We start from the raw sequence: 19,255 nt of genomic DNA on the forward strand, positions 1-19,255 counted from the left end.
CTTAAGTCAAATTTTTGAGCATGTTTCTAGTTCAGCAGATATACAACAGGCTTTGGTTAATATTTTATAATGTATAAAAAAGTATAAAGCATATCTTTTGATACACTTTAAATAACAAAACTTGCATCAATAGTGTATGAATGTGTAGATTTGTCACATCACAGCTAGAAAACAGCTTTAAATTTATCCAGAACCAAAGTTCACATTTATTCATTAGTCAAAGTTCTAGTTTCTTCAGAAATTATGAGTTGACAATGATAAAATATGATTTGCTGATGTTTAGTTACAAATATTTCAGAAATTTCAGCTATCACTTGAACGTTTTGATTGTTTTATTTTATTTCTGGGCCACCAATTCTTCCCAGAATCCCCTTGGCTCATCTCTTGTCCATGTCTCATCAGGCCACCAGCTGGACCTGCTGGGCTCTGTAGGTGTCAAAGTCTTCAGGAAGAGTGTCTGAAAAAAGAAGCAGCAGAAGTGAAATCACAGGTTAGTTCACACTGCGAACAGCCAAACGAAAAACACCTAACCAGAAGCAGAAAGGCTGCTCTTGGCATTTATGACTACATTAATCTAATATTTAAATCTGTCTTTTTCCAGTTGACACACCAGAGCTGGTGATCTCAGCACACTTGTTCAGTTTTCTCTTTCTGTGCAGACGTTTATCTAAAGAACACTGTATGTTCACAGTCCTGCCTCTCTGACACTTTACCCACCATTGCAGCGATATCTCAGGTTGGCCCAGATGATGTTCTCCTGGGAGAAGCAGAACACTCCTAGTCGGCCTCCTCTCATTGTCGCATCTATGATGACGCCTGTGTCTGCCACCATCTTGGGACCCTCGTAGAAACGAACCCTGTACACCAGCAAGGAGAAGAATAAGCATTATGAACATATCAGAGACCAAATTTAACGCAGAGAGTTTCAACTGATAAAAGAAAATCTAATCCAACAGTGTTATTTCAGTCAGTACCTGATGTAACCATCAGCAGGCCTGTGTTGGAGGAACCAGCGGTACGAGGTCTTGTCTTTCCAGCCAACGTTGCGAGCGTCCTTCCACAGAAGCTTCACCTGGTCGCTGGTGTCACCGGTGTGCCACAGGGCGTTCCTCAGGTTCTCTCCTGGACCCGTGTTTGATTTTACAGCCTTTTGAAAACCACAGATGAAAACAAGTCTGAGTTCAGATACTGTGTCGTTATAAAGGACTTAAAAAGGTTAAAGAGTCAGTTTGAGGGGATTTCAAAGCTTTATTAATGGCTTATTACAGATATATTCAGCATTAGTAAACAATTAACCATTGATAAAATCATTAACTACAGCACTACTTCCTTTGTCAGAAAGTTCAATTGATCTTTTCTACATGTATGGGTGGGACAGTAGACTACCTTCAGCTGGATGCCAGGTTCTGCCACAGCTCTGAACGGGTTTGCCTGCCAGTAGATCTGTTCGACCTGCTTCCACATCACTACATAGAAACTGGAGCTGTCCTGGTAGCCGAAGATAAATCCTGCGTAATCGTCATCTGTTACTGTGTTTACATGAAATGTCCCTTCAAAATCCACACCGCTGAAAGCAGTGTAACCTGTTGGAGGAAAATGTTCCACAGACAGGTGTCACACTGGATAAAGATAGGAAATGAAAACCTAACCCCCATACATAACCTAAAGCACTTACCAACAGCCAAACCAGGATCACTGTTCATAGTCTGGACAATCTCTCTTCCCTGCATAAACAAAGAGCAGATTTAAGTTTTATTTTCCAGATTTAGTACATGTTCAGTAACAAAAATGAAAACAACAAAACCGAAACACTTGACCTGGTTCAGCACCACCCAGTTGGGATCAATCTGTGCGTCTCCCTCAGGATCTAAAACAACAGTCTGGTACTCCCTGAAGTCGGTGAGGGTGACCTCAGCGTTTTCTGGACAAACGTCGATGGTGTCGACGATAGTGTCGTTGTCGAAATCCTTCTCACATACGTTACCCACTCCGTCACCTGGGAAGAAAAGCGCAGAAGAGTCTGTTTGGTGTCCTATAAAGAAATACAGTGCTTTGATATGTCTAGAGTATCACCTACCGTCTGAGTCCTCCTGCAGGGGGTTGGGGATCAGACGACAGTTATCAGGACCAGGTGGCAGCAGGTCTGGGATGCCATCATCGTCATCATCATCATCACACTCGTCTCCCTTGCCGTCTTTGTCGGTGTCGAGCTGAGAGCTGTTGATGACGGCTGGGCAGTTGTCTCGAGAGTCTTGGTGACCATCACCATCACTGGACAAGAGACGGGTACATGAAATTATATAATGTAGATGAAAAGACAAATATTTATTTTAATATTTATATACCTGTCCTTGTTGGTGTCACAGGGGTCCCCAATCAAATCGTTGTCCACGTCCGTCTGAGAAATGAAATTAGTTATTGGTAACATGAAGAAAGCACAAGGGCGATGAACCCAAAAGTAATAATGAGCACCTTGGTGGATTGAGACTAGTTGAAACACAACATATATTTATTTCACAGAACTTGCAGCTATATTCATTTACAACTCTCCCGATGACTTAGAATATCATGTGTTTCATTTTGCTGTACATATTGTTCCTGAAGAGTCACCAGACATTTAAAGGCAGTATTATGTCAAAGGGTGTTATTCCATTGAATAGAAAACCTGGTCGGGGTTTGGAACATAAGGGCAGCTGTCACAAGCATCTCCCACTTTGTCTCCATCTCGATCTTTCTGGTCAGCATTGGGAACCCTCTTACAGTTATCCAGGTGATTGGGGATTCCTGAGTTTAAAGCAAACATCAGTGACTGTAACTTTAAAACTGCAATTCAGTTTTTTTATGTTGTTGTTTTACTTTTTATATAAATTTAAGTTATGCACAATACTGACCATCACCATCAATATCTTCATCACACTCATCACCAAATTTGTCTACATCTGTGTCTTTCTGGTCGTTGTTTTTGACAGCGCGGCAGTTGTCGCAGGCATCTCCAAAGTCATCTTCATCAATGTTCCTCTGGTCCACGTTGGGCACCAATACACAGTTATCCTGGATAAAGAGAAATGTTTTATATGTACACAGGCTTTTTTGTTTTTTGACTTTTAAATTATCTTTATTTTTTATTTTCCTGTCTTTATGAACGAACTTGTGTGTTGGGGATCCCATCTCCATCTGCATCCTCGTCACATGCGTCACCAATTCCATCGTTGTCGGCGTCTTCTTGGCCAGAGTTGGGCACAGTGAGACAGTTATCCTGAAATCAGCAAACTATTAAAGTAAAGTAGACTGCAGAAAAGGAAAGCAAAAATAAGGTGCAATAAATCCAATAAAGAGAGATGGCAGGCAAAAAAGTAGAAACCCATTTATTGCACTGCTGTGGCCTCAGTTTCTCAAATCATTCAATTCAATTCAATTATCATGAAATTAGTTTATAATAAAAAAAATTACTTTAGTTACATTGTACATATTGCCACATCTACATGTGACATGCTAATATGTTATTCTTTGCAGATGACTAAATTGTGTTTATTTGTACTCTACTTTTGTAGACTCACCTTTTTACAGTTTCTCTCAGGACAGTCCAGTTTCTCATCAGGGAAACCATCAATGTCCACATCAGGACCACAGATGTAGCCGTTGCCTGCCCATCCAACTCCACACTGTGAGAGTGGAAAATGAAAAACTGTTTAGACTGTTGCCTGTTGCCCTGTCGTACACTCCTGGGCTTAAGCTCTTTAAGGTATATATGTACAGCGTCAGCTACTATTACTGCATATTCACAGTGTTGTAAAAAATACAAACAAAGCCACTTAACTCTGATCTCAAGAAGTCTTAAGATTTTTGATTTGTTCACCTGACACTCGATTGTTCCCTCTCGATGTACAATACACTCTGCACTGGCGTGGCAGGGGTTAGGTTGTCCGTTCCCACAGGCTCTCTCAGGTTTACAGCCACGTCTCTGGTCTCCAACATAGCCCGTTTTACAGGGGCCACACCTGTATGAGCCCTGATGGCAATGACAAGGTAATGACTCCATTAGCATCAGTCTGTGTTCCTACTTAAAAATGTACAGGCTCCAAAGGCATCACTGACCAGCGGGATAATGATACTATGCACGTTTTACATTTTGTATTAGATCTACTACTTTGACCGTCAGTGATTTATTGTTAATTTTGATTTATATTGTTTATACTCACAGGGGTGTTCATACAGACAGAGTTCTCTACACAACCTCCATTGTTGGCGCCGTCACACTCATTGATGTCCTTGCACACCTTAACCAGACAAACAGACAGAAAGAGTATTCAGTATCAACTGGTTTCCATTTCAAGACTGAAAAAAGAAAATGAAGTGCAGCAGAGTGAACACAGGCCTGCATTTTGGATTAAGGTGGTGCTGAAACAGTCCAGTTCACTCTGTTTGATAGACTGTGTGTACAGAAAAGAGTAGGGAGGTGTTGCTGATGGATGTAGAACAGGTCTGGTGAAACAGACAAGACAAATATCCTGAGGTAGAAAGGGAAAGTACTCCTACTGTATGTTTTATCAAGAATTCACGCAATTGTGTTCGGTTCTTTTTATAATTTTAAGTGTTCTCTGCCACTGTTACTACTCCAACAATATTTTTAGGTTTATTTATTAGGTTCGGCTAATATGATTATGAGGGTGGAACATGTGAAGCTTGTGAAAAAAATTCAAGGTCAAAGGATTTCTACACTACACAGTAGAAGTCCTAACAGAGTAGTTTAGAGGAGTGGAAAAGTGTGTTTATACATGTGTGTTCACCAACTCTGACCTGTTTGTTGGCGGTGGCGTAGGCGAGGCCAACACCCTGGACCTGGGGCCCGGTGTATCCAGCAGGACAGGAGCCACAGCGAAAACCTGGGGAGGTGTTGATGCAGCGCACACCCATATGACACGGCATCACTGTACACTGCCGATAACAGAGTCATAGAAACACACATATGAGGACGTTAAGGAATGTGGAAGATAATTTGTTTTCAAAATGTGTGATCCTGTGCACCCACACGTGTGTGTATTCAGTTGCCCTGGCTGATTAGACCTCTGTTGGGCAGGTCACCAATCTACAGGTGAGACTAATCAAACTGTAATTTCAGACAGACGTCAGTTTGTAAAGTTTAACACATCCATAAAAAAACACCTGTTGTTTAAACCTGGAATTAACTGAGCTCTGATGTTAAAATTTTACTAGTGCTGCCTCACTCTATATATTAGACAGTTATTCCTGGACATCATGTTTACTGCATTCTTGCATCAGTCCTGTTTAAACTGACCTTCCTGTCTGTCACCTGCCTTTCTCACTCCAGCCACTAGATGTCACACATGTTTTCTTATTCTCTAATCAGCCAATGGTGATAATATAGTGATATATAATGTTTATCATATCTCTGCTGAGCACCTCATCCACATCAGTGCAGTGGGTACCATTTCCCTCCATGCCATCCGGACAAGCTCCACACTTTATTCCCTCAGGTGTCACTATACAGTTGACCCCTGGGTGGCAGGGATTGGGCACACAGGAAGGACGAGGCTGCAGCCCTCCCATCCCTGAAGAGAGAGGTCAGCTATTCAGATTTGATTTGAAGAGTCGTATTGTAGAGGTGAGTAACCCATAAAAATGATCCTGTATCAGTGTCTTGAAGAATTGACACTGATTTAAACAGTATGAGCATTACATTATTGTCTTAAATCTCTGCAAAACATCCAGAGTATGAGGAGGTAATTACAATATTGAAATTGGGTGTTTTCAAATGTAGTACTGAAGTATTAGTATGAAGTATTAAAAAGGTGTAGTATAAACTCACCACAGGCCTCACACTCCATCACTGTGTTCTTCAGGAATACAATTTCTTTTATCTGGAACATACATAATTTTTTTATTCTGGCAAATGTGTTAAAAACAAAATTAATTCCTTAGGTAAAATGTGTTTTGTGTTTTTGTGTAATATCATCCCTTCACATTTAAATGCATGTATTTTTTAATGAACAGTTTTATATTTACTGTATCTATAAACGTAAAGCAGCACATTGAAAGTGGTTTACCTGTTGTTTCAGAAGCTCTTTGATCTCAGCGAGGGCAAGGTTAGTCATTTTAATCTGACTGATGATTTCTCCATCTGGATTTTGAAAGTTAAAGAAACATTCAGCAATTACAACATCACTTCATAAAGTGCAAATACTACACTGTAACTAACTAACTACTCTATGACAGCTAAAGGTCCTGTATTAAGAAGTAAGTATGTACAAGAAAATGTATTTAAAGCATCAAAAGGAAGAGGTATTATTTTACAGACACGTAACTGTTGCAGTTGCTTCAAGTGAAGTTGATTTTTAATAGGTTTATAAAAGGCTGCAACTAATAATTATTTTCATTAGTTAAAATTAAAACATGTCTTTACAGCTGTTTAATGGATCAACTAACTGGTTCAGGTATATTTAATTTACTCTTGGGAGTTTCTAACCACACATTTTATTTATTTTTATCTAAGTCCTCATATGTTTGCATCCATAAAATATATATCTAGATATATATATATAATATATATCTTTAATTAATTAATTAACTAGAAACTAAATCAAGTCAAATAAATGCACTCTAGGAAAAAGAACATTTTCCCGTGAAATAGTAGAAGTGCAAGGAAGTATGGAACTTCTATACTTTACTCAAATATTTGCTTGAGTAAATACAGCAGCTCAGCCATGAATTCTACTTTAATCTGGTTAGGATGTCTTGTTCTTTGTTACAAGGTGATAATTCTAAAATATGTTTTTTTTTGCAGAGCTTATAGTGGGTAGTGGAGGTGTTATATTAGGAAATGTTTTTTAATGTTTGCCCTCCCTATCTTTATACATGTACAAAAACTTTAATTATATCTGTGTAAATGTAGAATTCACAGCATTGATTGTGCAGCTGTACCTAATAAAGTGGTCAGTGAGTGTATATTAACCAGATTTGATCAAACGCCAAAACAAACTGATGTCTTTGCGCCTCATCAGTTGCTTTGAGACTCAGTGAGTAAATATGGCGTAAGCGTGGGGGGACTCCACAGTCTAATACCTGACATTCCTCAACCACGGCAGGCCCCATTTGTATCCACGACCCACACATTCACTGCAGTCAGAAATGTTTTGGGTTGCTGCTGTGAAATTGGTTTTACAGATATGGGATGATACATTTTTCAAGATGCAAACATATAGAAGCTTAACTTTGCAGGCATCCTTGTGTTTATACTATATAACACGGTAACAGTGCCAAGCGTGGATATTATCTGGATTTTCTCTGCAGATTTATATCTTCCTTCAACCATTTTTCTTCCAATATTTGTTTAAAAGTTGCCACACTGGAAGTTGCCCATGTATAAATTCAAAAATGCACTTTGAGTAACTGGGAGACATTAACCTGAAGAAAGTGCACAAGAGCCTGCAGGCATGAAGAAGTGATTAGTGAGACATCGCAATTTGTCTGGATAACAGAGTAATTCAACTTCTCACAGCAGACACTGTGTGCTCAGGTGTGCTCAGATCCTGAAGGACTAAACTGCTTTTAACATAATGAGCCATACACCCTCCAACATCCCCCTTCATCCACTTGGACCACCACCTCTTCCCCCAGAGGAGCCGTACCGTGTCCTGTGCAAGAAGCACAGCAAATGTGTTCTTCTCATTAGCGGTAACTGTGTTTACTGAATGAATTCCACAGCACAGAGAAAAGATCCTTCAAAACAAATCACTCTTACTGATAAAGGATTTCTATACAGCAGATCATTTTAGTGTCTGTTTCGTGTCCATTTTAGTCATTTGTGATACTAAAGTCACATTTAAGTAAGTAGAAATAAAGTCAGTACCAACTATGTTATAGTTAATAAATGCAGTTTTAGTTTTCATTTTATTCTTTCTCACTGTCACAGTTCAAATTAAAATAAACACATTTTATTTCTTTCCTGTTGTTTACCCTCAACAACAGTCTTGTGTAGTCAGCTGAATTTAAAGTATTCTATGCTGTGAGTTAGATTAGATAACTCGTTAAAAAACTAACAACTATAAAATATCAAACAGAAAAGTTCATCTCACCCCTTTGTGCTGCTGCAACATGTCGTCCTATGCAGAGCGCACAGGTCAGCATCAGAAACCTGAGCATGGTTTAACCTCTGCTACTTCTCAGCTCCGGCAGTTTTGTCTTTTCTCTTTCTCTGCCTTCAGCTGCTCCTGAAAACCTGCTTCCAGCACTGAGTTCCCTCCTGATTTGGTTTTATACCCCCCCTAACATCCCCAGTCCTGCAAACCTCTGGTTGGAAAGAGGAAGAAGGGAGAACAGGGATTTGATTGCACAACACGATACACCCGCTTGTGTCATTGTGCAGTGTGCGGTTTCTGTTCAGTTTGGGGCCAAAATGAAGAAACTGTAATAACTCATTGAAAACAAACTGTGTGTAGGTCAAAGGTGATTTACATGTATGGCTCAACATATTGAACAAATGGTTGCAGTGGTTTAGTTTTTCTAATTTGGCTGTTTAGTTTGGTGGCTTGGAAACTAAAATCTGGAAAAACATTAGCATTTAATGTGAAAACAAACTGTAAGTCAACAAATAGTATTTTGTCATTTGTGTCTCTACCTGGAAAAGATAAAACAAACAGCAGTGTAAAGACTAAAGTTAAAAAGTACCCTTGATCTAAAACATTTAACACAAAGATTATGTTTTGTTTGATTTCCATTATTAACAATGTCACACCAGATAATTGTTTAAGGGAAACTTAATTCTAACCAAATTATATAAATCATAACCATAACCCCCATACCTCCATGCATGTACATACAGTATAAATGCTTTAGTTTGCATAAAATGTCATGTTTGAAGCTAGCTCTTCTCATCTACCTACTTTCCATACAGTATTTCTAGTGATGTTTGCTTTGTACGTGCTTGTGTGTATCACCGTACAACTTCTTTTAACTGCTGTTGTTGCTGTTCCGGCTTCTAATTACGAAAGGAGACTAGAAACTAGAGTCAATATACTTGTATATGCAAACATACTTGGCCCCTATAGTGGTATAATAATGTGTGTGTGTGTGTGTGTGTGTGTGTGTGTGTGTGTGTGTGTGTGTGTGTGTGTGTGTGTGTGTGTGTGTGCGTGTGTGTGTGTGTGTGTCTAATGGGATCAGCAGATGCTGGTTAAATTCTTTGCAGTGAAGGTTTTGAAGATTTGGTCCAGATCACCTTGACAAGTTCTCCCCACCTCCTCCCTGTCTTGTCCAGCGGAGCGGGGAAGTCTCACTCTGGGTCTTTACTGGAAAAACAAACAACTTATTTCTGTCATTGTGCTGGAAACGTGGACACTTTACTGGATTACACAACACAGCATCTCTGAGAACACAGAGATCAGAGTTTAAAGCTTGTAGAGGCAGTAAATTCAGATAATCTGCCACTGTAGTGTAACACAAGATGTTTTTTTTTACTGTGGATTCTGTGGTTTTCCATCTTTAAAACTGATTTGAATGATCCCAGAAGTTAAAGAAAACCTTTGGATGACCTCCTGTTAACCGCCAACCTGAAGCATCAGAGCTCCAACAGAGCAACAGATCTTTTTCATCCGTGATCTTTTGTGCCGCTGTGAGGAATGTGAAGGTTAAAGGTCGAGTGTAACAAACCTCCTGCAAAGTTCATTAGTAACGGTTTAATGTTTGTACTACAGGACTTTATGAAGACACGGTTGTGGCTGCGGGTTGACCCCTACACACTGTGTATAAAAGCATCTTCAATAGTGGGATCTTAGCACTTCTTTTTAAAAGATTTATCATGTTATAAACTGGAGTCAACTAAAAAATATTATAAATATAAGTAAAGAAAGAGTCAGAATGTTTTCACATGGCTACAGAGAAATAGGCTCCATGATTTCAAAATAAGAGATATTTTAGGAAAATATCTTTTTGATAAACAGAAACATGTTCTGCTGCAATAACCACAACAACTCATTTGGATGAATGTTTGGATTTTCACAATATTCCTAATAAACCTATAACATATTTTACACTATAAAACTCGATGAAGGACTAAAATACTTATTCCTGTCTCCTTCTTTATCTTATCCAGTCTGTTTCTCTGCCACCTGTCATCTCCCTCTCTGCCACCAGACGTCCCCATCATCACTGGTCCATCTACACACCTGGCCTTCAGTGTGCGAACACTCAGTTTCAGAACATCTTCCTCGACGTTCCTCAATTCTCTGTCTGATCATTTTGTTTTCTTAGGCCTGGTGTTTAAGCCTCTCCTCTCTGTTCCTGTTCTCCCTGATATTGTCTTGTCCTGAGGGCCTGTCTAAGACCTTCTGTGTAATTATTTGTAATATGTAACACCCTTATGTAAATACATTAAGACTCAGAACTCAGCAATAGCTTTTATTACTACTAAATTGAAAAAGGTTAATTAGAGGAAGACATTAAAAACAAGCAGACGCAAAGTTTCTCTTGACTTTATTCAAAGACATGGATTTGTCTTCGCCTCAATGTAAAAAGCAACTGTGTTGAAATTCTTGTTCAGAGCCAGGTTCATGTATTTTTTTTGTTTTGTTTTGTTTTTTCTGACTGTAATGAAATAAGGTTTGGTGGACTAAAAGCAAACCACTGACACCTGGTAACACAACTGCTGATGTAGAAGGACTGTCCTAAACCGACCATGCAGCTCCTACAAACGTGGATCACCACACAGTGTTGAACACAGATGCAGATGTTCTCAAGCACATTAATAAATAGGTTGCACTTGTCCAGGTTGGGTTAAAGTGGGAAACATTTGTCGAAGTATTTCCAGAGTCCTTGTGCCATGTAGGACTGTCGAAAGCACCATTTTGCTCTGATAGGAAGGGTCTCATTTGGAAAAACATCAAACTGCCATGTTCCTTATAAAGGAATGGGAAGTCCCATCGTGTGGAGGCCTTGAGTACGAGTCAGATGCAGTTTCACTCGTGCAGTGCGGCGCCCTACTCGGCTTTCTTCACCTTCCTCTTGCGAGCACCTTCGCTCAACTCCTCCTTGGTTTTGAGAGGTGAAATCGGAGCGGCGGTGGGAGGAGTGTGATGGTGGTCCTCCTCAGAGACACCCAGAGCGGAGCCGAACAGCAGATGGCAAATCCAGGACTCGATGAGGGCAAAGGGGGAGCCATGAGAATGTCGGGCGGTCATCACCACCTGAGGAGACGGGAAGATTTTAAGATATTTAAAGAGGCACTCACGATCACTTTACTTCATTTGTTAACACAACATGACCTCTGCAGTCATGGAGGAGCTGAATTGTTTTATGTTAGATACTTTTTTTACATTTGATTTTGTTTTTCTTCTATTTTTAACCAGTTGAATTTTGTAACAATATCTAAATATTACACATGCACTCCCTGGTGCCACAAATTATAGATCAGATGCATAGTGAGAAACTGTTGGATGTTATGTCCACATGGTTTCATGAAAGCAGGTAAGTGAATGTTTTCCCTAGAAAAAGTGACGAACAACTAGAAACGAGGGACATAACAAGTAAACCATATATAAAAAACATACTTAACCTCAGATTGTTTTGAGCCACTAGCGTTTCACATGAAGCAGACAAGTGAAAATCGTTCTTGTAAAATCTTTTCACCCTCTTACACAGGACAGAATAATGTTGGAATAAACTACACTTCATGAAGCAGAGCTGTGCCCACCTTGCTTGTGGCCATGAACAGGGTGAAGACGAGGATGAGGATGCTCTTGGACACTGGCAGCCAGTGAGCCTCCTGCATGGTGAAGAGGATGGCTCCATATAGACTGGCTTTGGTGGGGCTGCAAACACAAACGTCAGCAATGATATGACAACGAGATGCAGAGGCATTTTATTTAAGCTAAAATCAGAAGTAGTATGATGTTACTCAAAGGCTTGAACAGTTCAAAGGATAATAAAAACCACTGTAATAAAGTTAAAAATACTTTTCTGTCATGAATAAAACCATGACCTCTTTGGTGGATAAGACTTTTTGACATCACAGTCTTCTCAGCAAATACATTACTGCCCAGTCACAGTCCTAGTTTTGTCTCCGAGTTTTAGCCTTGCATCATCCTGAAAATGCCTACGCGCACGGTGACACAGAGAGGTAGAGGACTTACAATGACATGTTGAGGATCTCGTTGGTCTCGGGCCTCCACACACCACGCAGCAGCTGCTCAAAATTGGACATGAGAGCCACTCCAGATCCTGAAGGTAAAAATAGACGGTGGAAAAAATGAGGACAAAAAAGTCTCGTGTGTATCTCGTGTCACTGCTCTTATTCTGTTTCCTTTTGTTCTATTACATCTTAAACAGGGAAGCCTGCTGGGCCTCACCATTATGGCTGCAACAGTAAAAGACAAGAGCGAGACGGCCTTCTGTATTTCTAAAGCGATTTCTCTACTGTTCAACATCAACATGACCACTTCATCTCTTACAGTATCACCATTGTTAAACGCTTCTCTACCTGTCTTCCTTGAGGAATTATGTTTGTATTCACCTGCTTGTCATCTTTCACTCAGAGTAAAACCCAGATTTAAAAGATGAGTAAAGATTGGGCCACAACTAGTCTTGTCTGTCTGCACAATAAAATGTAAAACTATAATTTAAGAATGGGAGACACCGACCTTTGACGTATCCGACAATGACCATGATGAAGAAGCCGTGGTGGTAGGCGTGGTGGGCGTGGTGAACGCCGGCGGCGATCTTCCGAGTGCGGACAACTTCCTTGAGGGCGACCAACACCAGCTTGACGGGCAGGAAAGCCACACATTTATAGAAGAGGTTGAGTGGGCAGTAAAAGATGAGGTACCTGTGTTTGTGGAAAACAAGATGTAAGAGTGAGAAGAGGTAAAAAAAAAAAAAAAAAACTTCTTGTTGATTTGTGACTATAAATCTGTGGATTCTCTCACCAGACGGCTGAGGCCAGCAGGATGTGACTGTTGTGTTGGAAATAGTCGACAGGGCTGTTTCCAAGCATGATGTCTGCCAGGATGTAACTACCGAAGCAGTAGAGCATGGCGCAGAGCCAGGAGGCCACGGGACTCCTGCGAGAAACCTCCACCGAGCCTGCAACACAGAGGAGGAGCCATCAGCCACTGTCCTCAACTAAATGTGTTATGTGTGTCTCAGTAGTGAGTGTCTGTAATAATAAGTGTATTATTGTAGTATTTTCTTATTAGTAGTAGTATTAGTAGTAGTACTATGTGCTGTTTCAGTGCTTTTACCCTTGATACTGCTGCAAATACTTGTACTTTAACTGAAATAACATTTTGAAGAGTATTTATACACTGTTGTACCGCTGCTTTTACTTAACTAAAACATCAGAATACTCCCTTCTCTTGGCGTCTGTTGTGTTAGTATCACAAAGAACAGTGGGAGAAATCAACATATGCTGCAGATAAACTTTAATTTGAACTTAATTTAAATAATTCAATAGTTTTAATAATTAGCCAACTTAATGATTTTATGTCAATTTAGAAAAGCCATCTAATTTAATTTAAAAATGCAAAAAAATAAAGTGTAAACCTATTTAATGACCCGGCTCCACGTGCATGTTACAGCAGCTTTTGCACTCTGACATAATCTCTGTTCTTATTTTTAGAAATCACAAGGCTCAGATGGATTACCGCCATAAATATGAAGTTTAAAAACTTCCTACAGTGGAAAACTGTTCTCAGTGACCTTCAGAAGCCATTATCAGTGGATCCCTTGTGTGTCTGTGTTGCTGTATCTTTGTCCACGCCCGGCCCATCATTTCATTTCACGCCCTGATAAAGAAACCTCTTTATCATAAACTCATATTGACTCAGGACGACTGAATCAACAATACTCCGACTCAACAAGTGACTCAGTGTTTACAGGTTACAGACACGAGCAGCACACATGGCTCCTTTAATTCATATGACATATTTTACATGCAGTCATTTAGGATTATTTTTGGTTTGTAGGACTTTATATTTCATAAAGAAAACATTTCTAAACCCTACTGTGGTCAAACGTTTACACAGTGCATATGTAAACCCCCTTGTTTCTGATTGGCTGGCAGGTGTCTGTGCATCACAATAATTCAATTACAGCATTACAGATAAATACAGATGTCATACAAGTTACAACACGTAGCTTGTATGACGTCTGTAAGATCATGTAGAACACACGTTTGCCACTGCTGTAACATTTTTAGAGGCACAGTACAGTAAATGTGAGCAAATGTCTCCAACAACAGGTGGATGAGGGCGAGTCCTGCGACTTGTGCTCACCCTGAAAGCAATCTGATCCTGAGAAATACCGCCCTATAAATATATTCCGCTCAACGGCTCCTCCTGCCTTGCAACTGTGAGGCCCGTCTTAACCTTTGACCCTTCACAGTGACACTCGTCTCTCCTGCCTCTGCTCCTGACGACCCTCAAAACTCATTCATGTGCTCCTCTAACATGTGAAACCTGAATCTACGGAGACACATGTAGGAAGTGGGAAATGGAAAGTGCTCATTTGACTGTGAAATATTCTGAGATGTGAAGGGAGATGAAGTTCAGTAGAGTTACAGTCACAGTCGGTTTTGTTAGGCAGGTGCTACAGGTAAGCTGATGTCTGATGAAACACACAAAGCGACTTTACCTGTATGACCTAAGACTCTTCTGTGCTTTAGTGTAATTATTTTTCATGTCATATTATAAAAGAACAACAGAAACTACACAAACGTTAGTAATGAAGTAGCTGCAAATTAAAACTTTAAACCATTCTGAAAACTGAATTAGCATCTCACATTAAAAGAAAGGTCTTAAAACTAGTTTGCATCATGCTGCAGCAACGCAACAGCTACATGGTTCCTGTTGACAGATTAAAGTGATCGACTCTGTGACTCTGTAACACTCTCATGATGGATACTTTCTGTTTTAAAGGACCTAAATTGATGCCCCAGAACCACAGATATTCTTTTTTGTTCTATACATTCATCTCAAAACCACCTCAAAACATGGTGCCTCTACTACCCACAATACAACTCAACCTCCAACAGTTCACTATGGAAATTCAGATGCTTCAAATAACTTTATCTTTCACTTACTGTGCACACGTTTGTTGGACATTAAACACCTAACTGCAGATATGTTGTGGATCCTGAACATAGACGGGTATGTTTTAACCATTAATTGTCCATTTACTTTCTGCAGATAACTCATGTTGTATGGAGTCCTAAATATTATTATCAGAGTGACTAGGAGCTTGTGTATTTTAGAGCTAAGGTTCTGTTTAAGCTGTAAACGTAAAGATTTCTTACTACTTCTTATACTTTCATCACTGGCTGCGCACTTTCAGTAACTATAAGATGGTGCTGGGCTTCTTGCTCAACAGCTTTTTTCATGTATAACATTTACTGTAAATAACATCCAGGACTGCAGCAGAGGGGCTTCAGAGGTCCATGTCCGCTGTCTATTTCAGGATCTTCTATTTATTGCCTTAGTCACTGGTATGCAGAAGCCTTCTCTCGTGTTTCATTCTCCTAAGACTCTGTTGCTCAAATCACTTAAATCTTGGAAAATATCACACATCACCAAGAGCTGAGTGGTTTAATCTGTGTTTTTCCTACAGTGTAAATGAGGTCGGGCTGCTGCAGCAACAGACATTCCCTCACACCAAGTGATTTATGTAACAGGTCATGCTTTATAAGGATAGGGTCCTATAAGAGATAACAGCAGCAGAAAGTCCTTGTAGGGTTGTAGCACAAAAACGTGTTATTCTAAAAATGTGTCTAGTGCATGTGGGACACACAGATGGGCCTACATGAATGTAGCTTTAATAACAATATGTACCGAAGTAATAAAGGCATACATATATAAATATCACATATTCCCTTGAAGTTGAGTAGAAAAGTGAGAAACACACTGACCTGGCTCGTACTTGAGGTAGAGGATGGACACGATGTAATAAGCGAGATCAAACACAGGAAACATTCCCATTTTGGAGAAAGCCTGGGCAAAATCGCCCAAATTAAGAACTGTGAGCACCTCCATGTTGTCTGTCCAATGACCTGTGAATCCCTGTTTGTTCGTTTGTTTGTTTTTCTATATTATAATTAATATTATTCCTACTGCGCAGTCTGGATAGAATCCCCCCCAACCCGGTCCACCGACTCTCCACCAAGCCCCCAGGTCTCGACAGTGAAAGCCTGTGACACTCAAGTCCTCCTATTAATACCACTCATCTCCACAGCCTCAGCATCATCATCATCATCTGTGCTCCGCGCCAGCTGCTCCGCGTTTCAGGCGACGGGAGGTCCACACGTCAGCTGCTGGAGAGGTGAAACAAAAGGTTCCTTCACCAGCGACATAATCACTATTTATCCCGAGCCAGAAGACGAAAGACGAAGAAAACGACAGGACCGGGGACGAGTGTCCACGTTTAATGCGGACAAATGTTCACTGAATGCTTCATAATAAAAAAAAAAAAAAACAACAACCGCAGATCCGGATCAGATCCTGCACCGAGACTGACTCACAGCAAACGACCTCAAACAGCTCGATTACATTGTTCATTCATCATTCATTCTTCAAGATGACGCAGAAACACGATGAAATATAGATTATTACGCAAAACAAACCCATTAAAATTGTTTTAAATGTTAAATTCCTTTGAATAATAATAAGAGCAATTACCGCCGCCGCCACAAGAGGGCGGCAAAGCCCCAAAAACCAAAACTCTATGTGCAGTATTTTTATTTTCTGAGACTAAACATCCTTGTTTCAGATATTTAGCTATAACATCTGTCTGGAATCATTCTTGTATTATAGCTTCGAGATTAACGTGCACCCATCTCTCTTTACATTTTTTAATTGAATGTAAAGTGGGCCAATTCTGTTCACGTTGTTTAATAATGTGTATTTTTTTAAATTATATTAACTTTTTCAATCCAGATTATTTAATTTTTGTTTCAGTTAAACCAAAGATATTTTCTAAACACAACGGTTTTTGAAGTGATTTTGGCTTAAAGTAGTTAAATCTATCAACCAAAGTGAAATAATCACAAGACTCATGTTTCAAGGTGGTGTGTGTTGTGCTGTAACACTATTAAAAGCATTTTAAAACATAACAGTAACCAAAACCTTGGCCTATTTTGCTTGTCTATAGTTGTCAAAAACAAAACAACATGATTTATAGACTGTACGATTATTATATCGTTAAATCCTTGGTAAGCGCCTGGCAGTCAGCGCCTTACAGGTAAATCTCAGGGAACCAAAAACACAAATATGTCGTCATCACAGTGGTGAAATCTAATTGGTCACATTCCTGATTGCGTGACCGGACCCGGAAGTGAAGGGTTTCTGTGATGTTAAGTGATCAAGATGATCGGAGATCTGTTGATATTCGGGTAATTTGTTTAAATTCTTGCTAATGAACATTTTTTAATGAACCGAATCATTCTCCTCTCGCAGCGAGTGTTGCTGTTCGCTGTGTTATAAGTTGGATTGAGCTGTGTCAAGCTAAATGAGAAGCTCACTAGCTAGTATCGTGCTAATGCCAGCTCAGCAGCTAACGTTAGCAGGTAGCGAATAACAAACTTTAATTTGTCAATAAGCTGATTGTGTCCTTTGATTCTCTACTGTCCAGGACCTTACTGGTGAATGCGGGGGCTGTGCTAAATTTTAAGCTGTGAGTATAAGAGTCCCAGGCTTGACGAAGTCTTGGCGTGACTTTATTTTTGTCTTTGTTTACAACGTTTACCCATGTCCATTATGTAAACATCAAACAAGTAATACTGATTTCCTGTTTTGGCACATGCAGGGCAGTAAAAAAATACAGTAATTACAGTAACAGTAAAAGCTTGATCTTTTAGGTTAGAATATGCATTTACAAATTGGTAAAATTATAATATAATAGATAATACTATACACTGACACATAACCCATAAAGCACAGAACTGCAAGACAGAATTGTTGCAGATTATTCTATGTTGCCAAAAAAATATACTACTAAAGTAAACAAATCAGCTAGTAGGAGGTTAACTGTTGATGTTTTGCAGCAAAAGGAAGGAGTCCCAGGGATTTGGAGATGAGTCCAGAGCACCAACAACAGGTGTGTATGAGTGTTAAAGAGAGAGATGGAAACGAATTAAACGTGGAAAAGTTTGTGTTACAGATATCTGTAGTTCTCATTGCAGTCTGTGTCTTTCAGGTGACAACATCAGAGAGTTTCTGCTCAGTCTGCGTTACTTTCGGGTCTTCATCGCTTTGTGGAACATCTTCATCATGTTCTGCATGATCCTGTGAGTAAGACTGTTATATTTTCCAAAGTTATTCAGGTCAAAACCGAAGGAAGTCTCATTACCAAAAAATGAAATCACAAATTTAAACCTCTGTGTAATTAATCCAAGTTGTTGCATTAGACAGATAAAATGTCTGATGGAAGATAGTTACATTTAGTGAACATGACAATAATGTTTGACTGTCATCAATTCACAGATTGTTTGGATCATGATCATCATTTGATGAGACCAGACTCCCACTGGGATAAAGACCTTCTCAAAATGGATGCTCTAAACATCTTCTTTATAGATCTTATCTGTTCTCTGGGCACTTTTAAATGTAATTATGCTTCATTTTCTTTATCACCTGAGACTCTGCATCTGCTTCCAGCTGTACAGGAATTTATGAATTGCTGTATTTATTGTGTCTTGTATAAGTTGTTACATATGTAGTTTGTTTATATTGTCTCTATACAAGCACCCCTGCCTTTGCTGGACATGTGTTTTCATGTGCCCTTGTGATTCATTATACAATAAGAGATGATTTATTCAAACCATTGGTTTGTTTATTCAAGAAATGTCAGGGTTGAAAATGATTGATTGATGACAGCCTTAACTAACAGGCTGGTTTGTTAGCTGTCTGTCATTATTTGAACATCCTGCTCCGTCCCACTTTGTGATGGAAGCTGATGGTGAACCAAGTGATCTTAGTCACTTTATGAACTCTACCATCTGATTCACTTATCACCAGTGTCCCAATCCTCTCTACATTTACTTCTCAAGCTGTTTTGTTCTTGTGTGTGTGCATACAGAAAATCTTAATGCAACCTTTTCAATAAAGAAACATCAGTTTTCCATTCATTTTGGCACATGTGCTGTAACTATGTGCACTATAATGTAAATGTAAATGTGTCCTTATCCTTCATAATAATCACAATAATTGACTTGAACAGTTCTAACTACTTCTCAAGTTATATATATACCTATATATAA

The 19,255-nt window shown here is 39.5% G+C and overlaps 3 protein-coding genes across 3 annotated transcripts; 1 reads left to right on the forward strand and 2 right to left on the reverse strand.

The window, feature by feature from the left end:
• Window positions 1-218: 218 nt before the first annotated feature.
• On the reverse strand, window positions 219-8,288 carry comp (cartilage oligomeric matrix protein). Its single transcript, XM_026346514.1, has 19 exons — window positions 8,094-8,288; window positions 6,066-6,139; window positions 5,828-5,879; window positions 5,422-5,570; window positions 4,798-4,935; window positions 4,200-4,277; window positions 3,857-4,009; window positions 3,558-3,662; window positions 3,149-3,256; window positions 2,892-3,051; window positions 2,666-2,784; window positions 2,346-2,398; window positions 2,078-2,271; window positions 1,818-1,996; window positions 1,676-1,724; window positions 1,387-1,583; window positions 975-1,147; window positions 718-857; window positions 219-457 (listed from the first exon to the last, which is right to left on the reverse strand). Exons 1-19 carry the CDS (start codon window positions 8,158-8,160, stop codon window positions 399-401), a joined length of 2,247 nt encoding a protein of 748 aa, XP_026202299.1. The 5' UTR covers window positions 8,161-8,288; the 3' UTR covers window positions 219-398.
• A 2,183-nt stretch (window positions 8,289-10,471) lies between these two features.
• Window positions 10,472-16,427, reverse strand: tmem38a (transmembrane protein 38A). The gene is made up of 6 exons (XM_026344767.1): window positions 15,911-16,427; window positions 12,936-13,092; window positions 12,651-12,835; window positions 12,144-12,231; window positions 11,705-11,822; window positions 10,472-11,198 (listed from the first exon to the last, which is right to left on the reverse strand). The coding sequence occupies exons 1-6, from the start codon at window positions 16,032-16,034 to the stop codon at window positions 10,992-10,994; spliced, it is 879 nt and encodes a 292-aa protein (XP_026200552.1). The 5' UTR covers window positions 16,035-16,427; the 3' UTR covers window positions 10,472-10,991.
• Window positions 16,428-17,304: 877 nt separating this feature from the next.
• Window positions 17,305-19,123, forward strand: smim7 (small integral membrane protein 7). Its single transcript, XM_026345966.1, has 5 exons — window positions 17,305-17,389; window positions 17,629-17,670; window positions 18,041-18,093; window positions 18,193-18,283; window positions 18,480-19,123. The coding sequence occupies exons 1-5, from the start codon at window positions 17,364-17,366 to the stop codon at window positions 18,493-18,495; spliced, it is 228 nt and encodes a 75-aa protein (XP_026201751.1). The 5' UTR covers window positions 17,305-17,363; the 3' UTR covers window positions 18,496-19,123.
• Window positions 19,124-19,255: the final 132 nt, after the last annotated feature.

Source organism: Anabas testudineus, chromosome 4 (genome assembly GCF_900324465.2).
Source record: "Anabas testudineus chromosome 4, fAnaTes1.2, whole genome shotgun sequence".
NCBI lineage: Eukaryota > Metazoa > Chordata > Actinopteri > Anabantiformes > Anabantidae > Anabas > Anabas testudineus.

Coding starts and splice junctions, on each gene's coding strand:
- tmem38a (XM_026344767.1), bottom strand. CDS start 16,034: ATGGAGGTGCTCACAGTTCTTAATTTGGGCGATTTTGCCCAGGCTTTC. Junction 13,093..15,910: donor CTACCTCAAGTACGAGCCAG/GTCAGTGTGTTT, acceptor TCTGTGTTGCAG/GCTCGGTGGAGGTTTCTCGC. Junction 12,232..12,650: donor CATTGTCGGATACGTCAAAG/GTCGGTGTCTCC, acceptor TTTTACCTTCAG/GATCTGGAGTGGCTCTCATG.
- comp (XM_026346514.1), bottom strand. CDS start 8,160: ATGCTCAGGTTTCTGATGCTGACCTGTGCGCTCTGCATAGGACGACAT. Junction 2,399..2,665: donor ATGTTCCAAACCCCGACCAG/GTTTTCTATTCA, acceptor TTCATTTCTCAG/ACGGACGTGGACAACGATTT. Junction 2,272..2,345: donor TGTGACACCAACAAGGACAG/GTATATAAATAT, acceptor TCTCTTGTCCAG/TGATGGTGATGGTCACCAAG.
- smim7 (XM_026345966.1), top strand. CDS start 17,364: ATGATCGGAGATCTGTTGATATTCGG. Junction 17,671..18,040: donor GCTGTGCTAAATTTTAAGCT/GTGAGTATAAGA, acceptor GATGTTTTGCAG/CAAAAGGAAGGAGTCCCAGG. Junction 18,094..18,192: donor GTCCAGAGCACCAACAACAG/GTGTGTATGAGT, acceptor TGTGTCTTTCAG/GTGACAACATCAGAGAGTTT.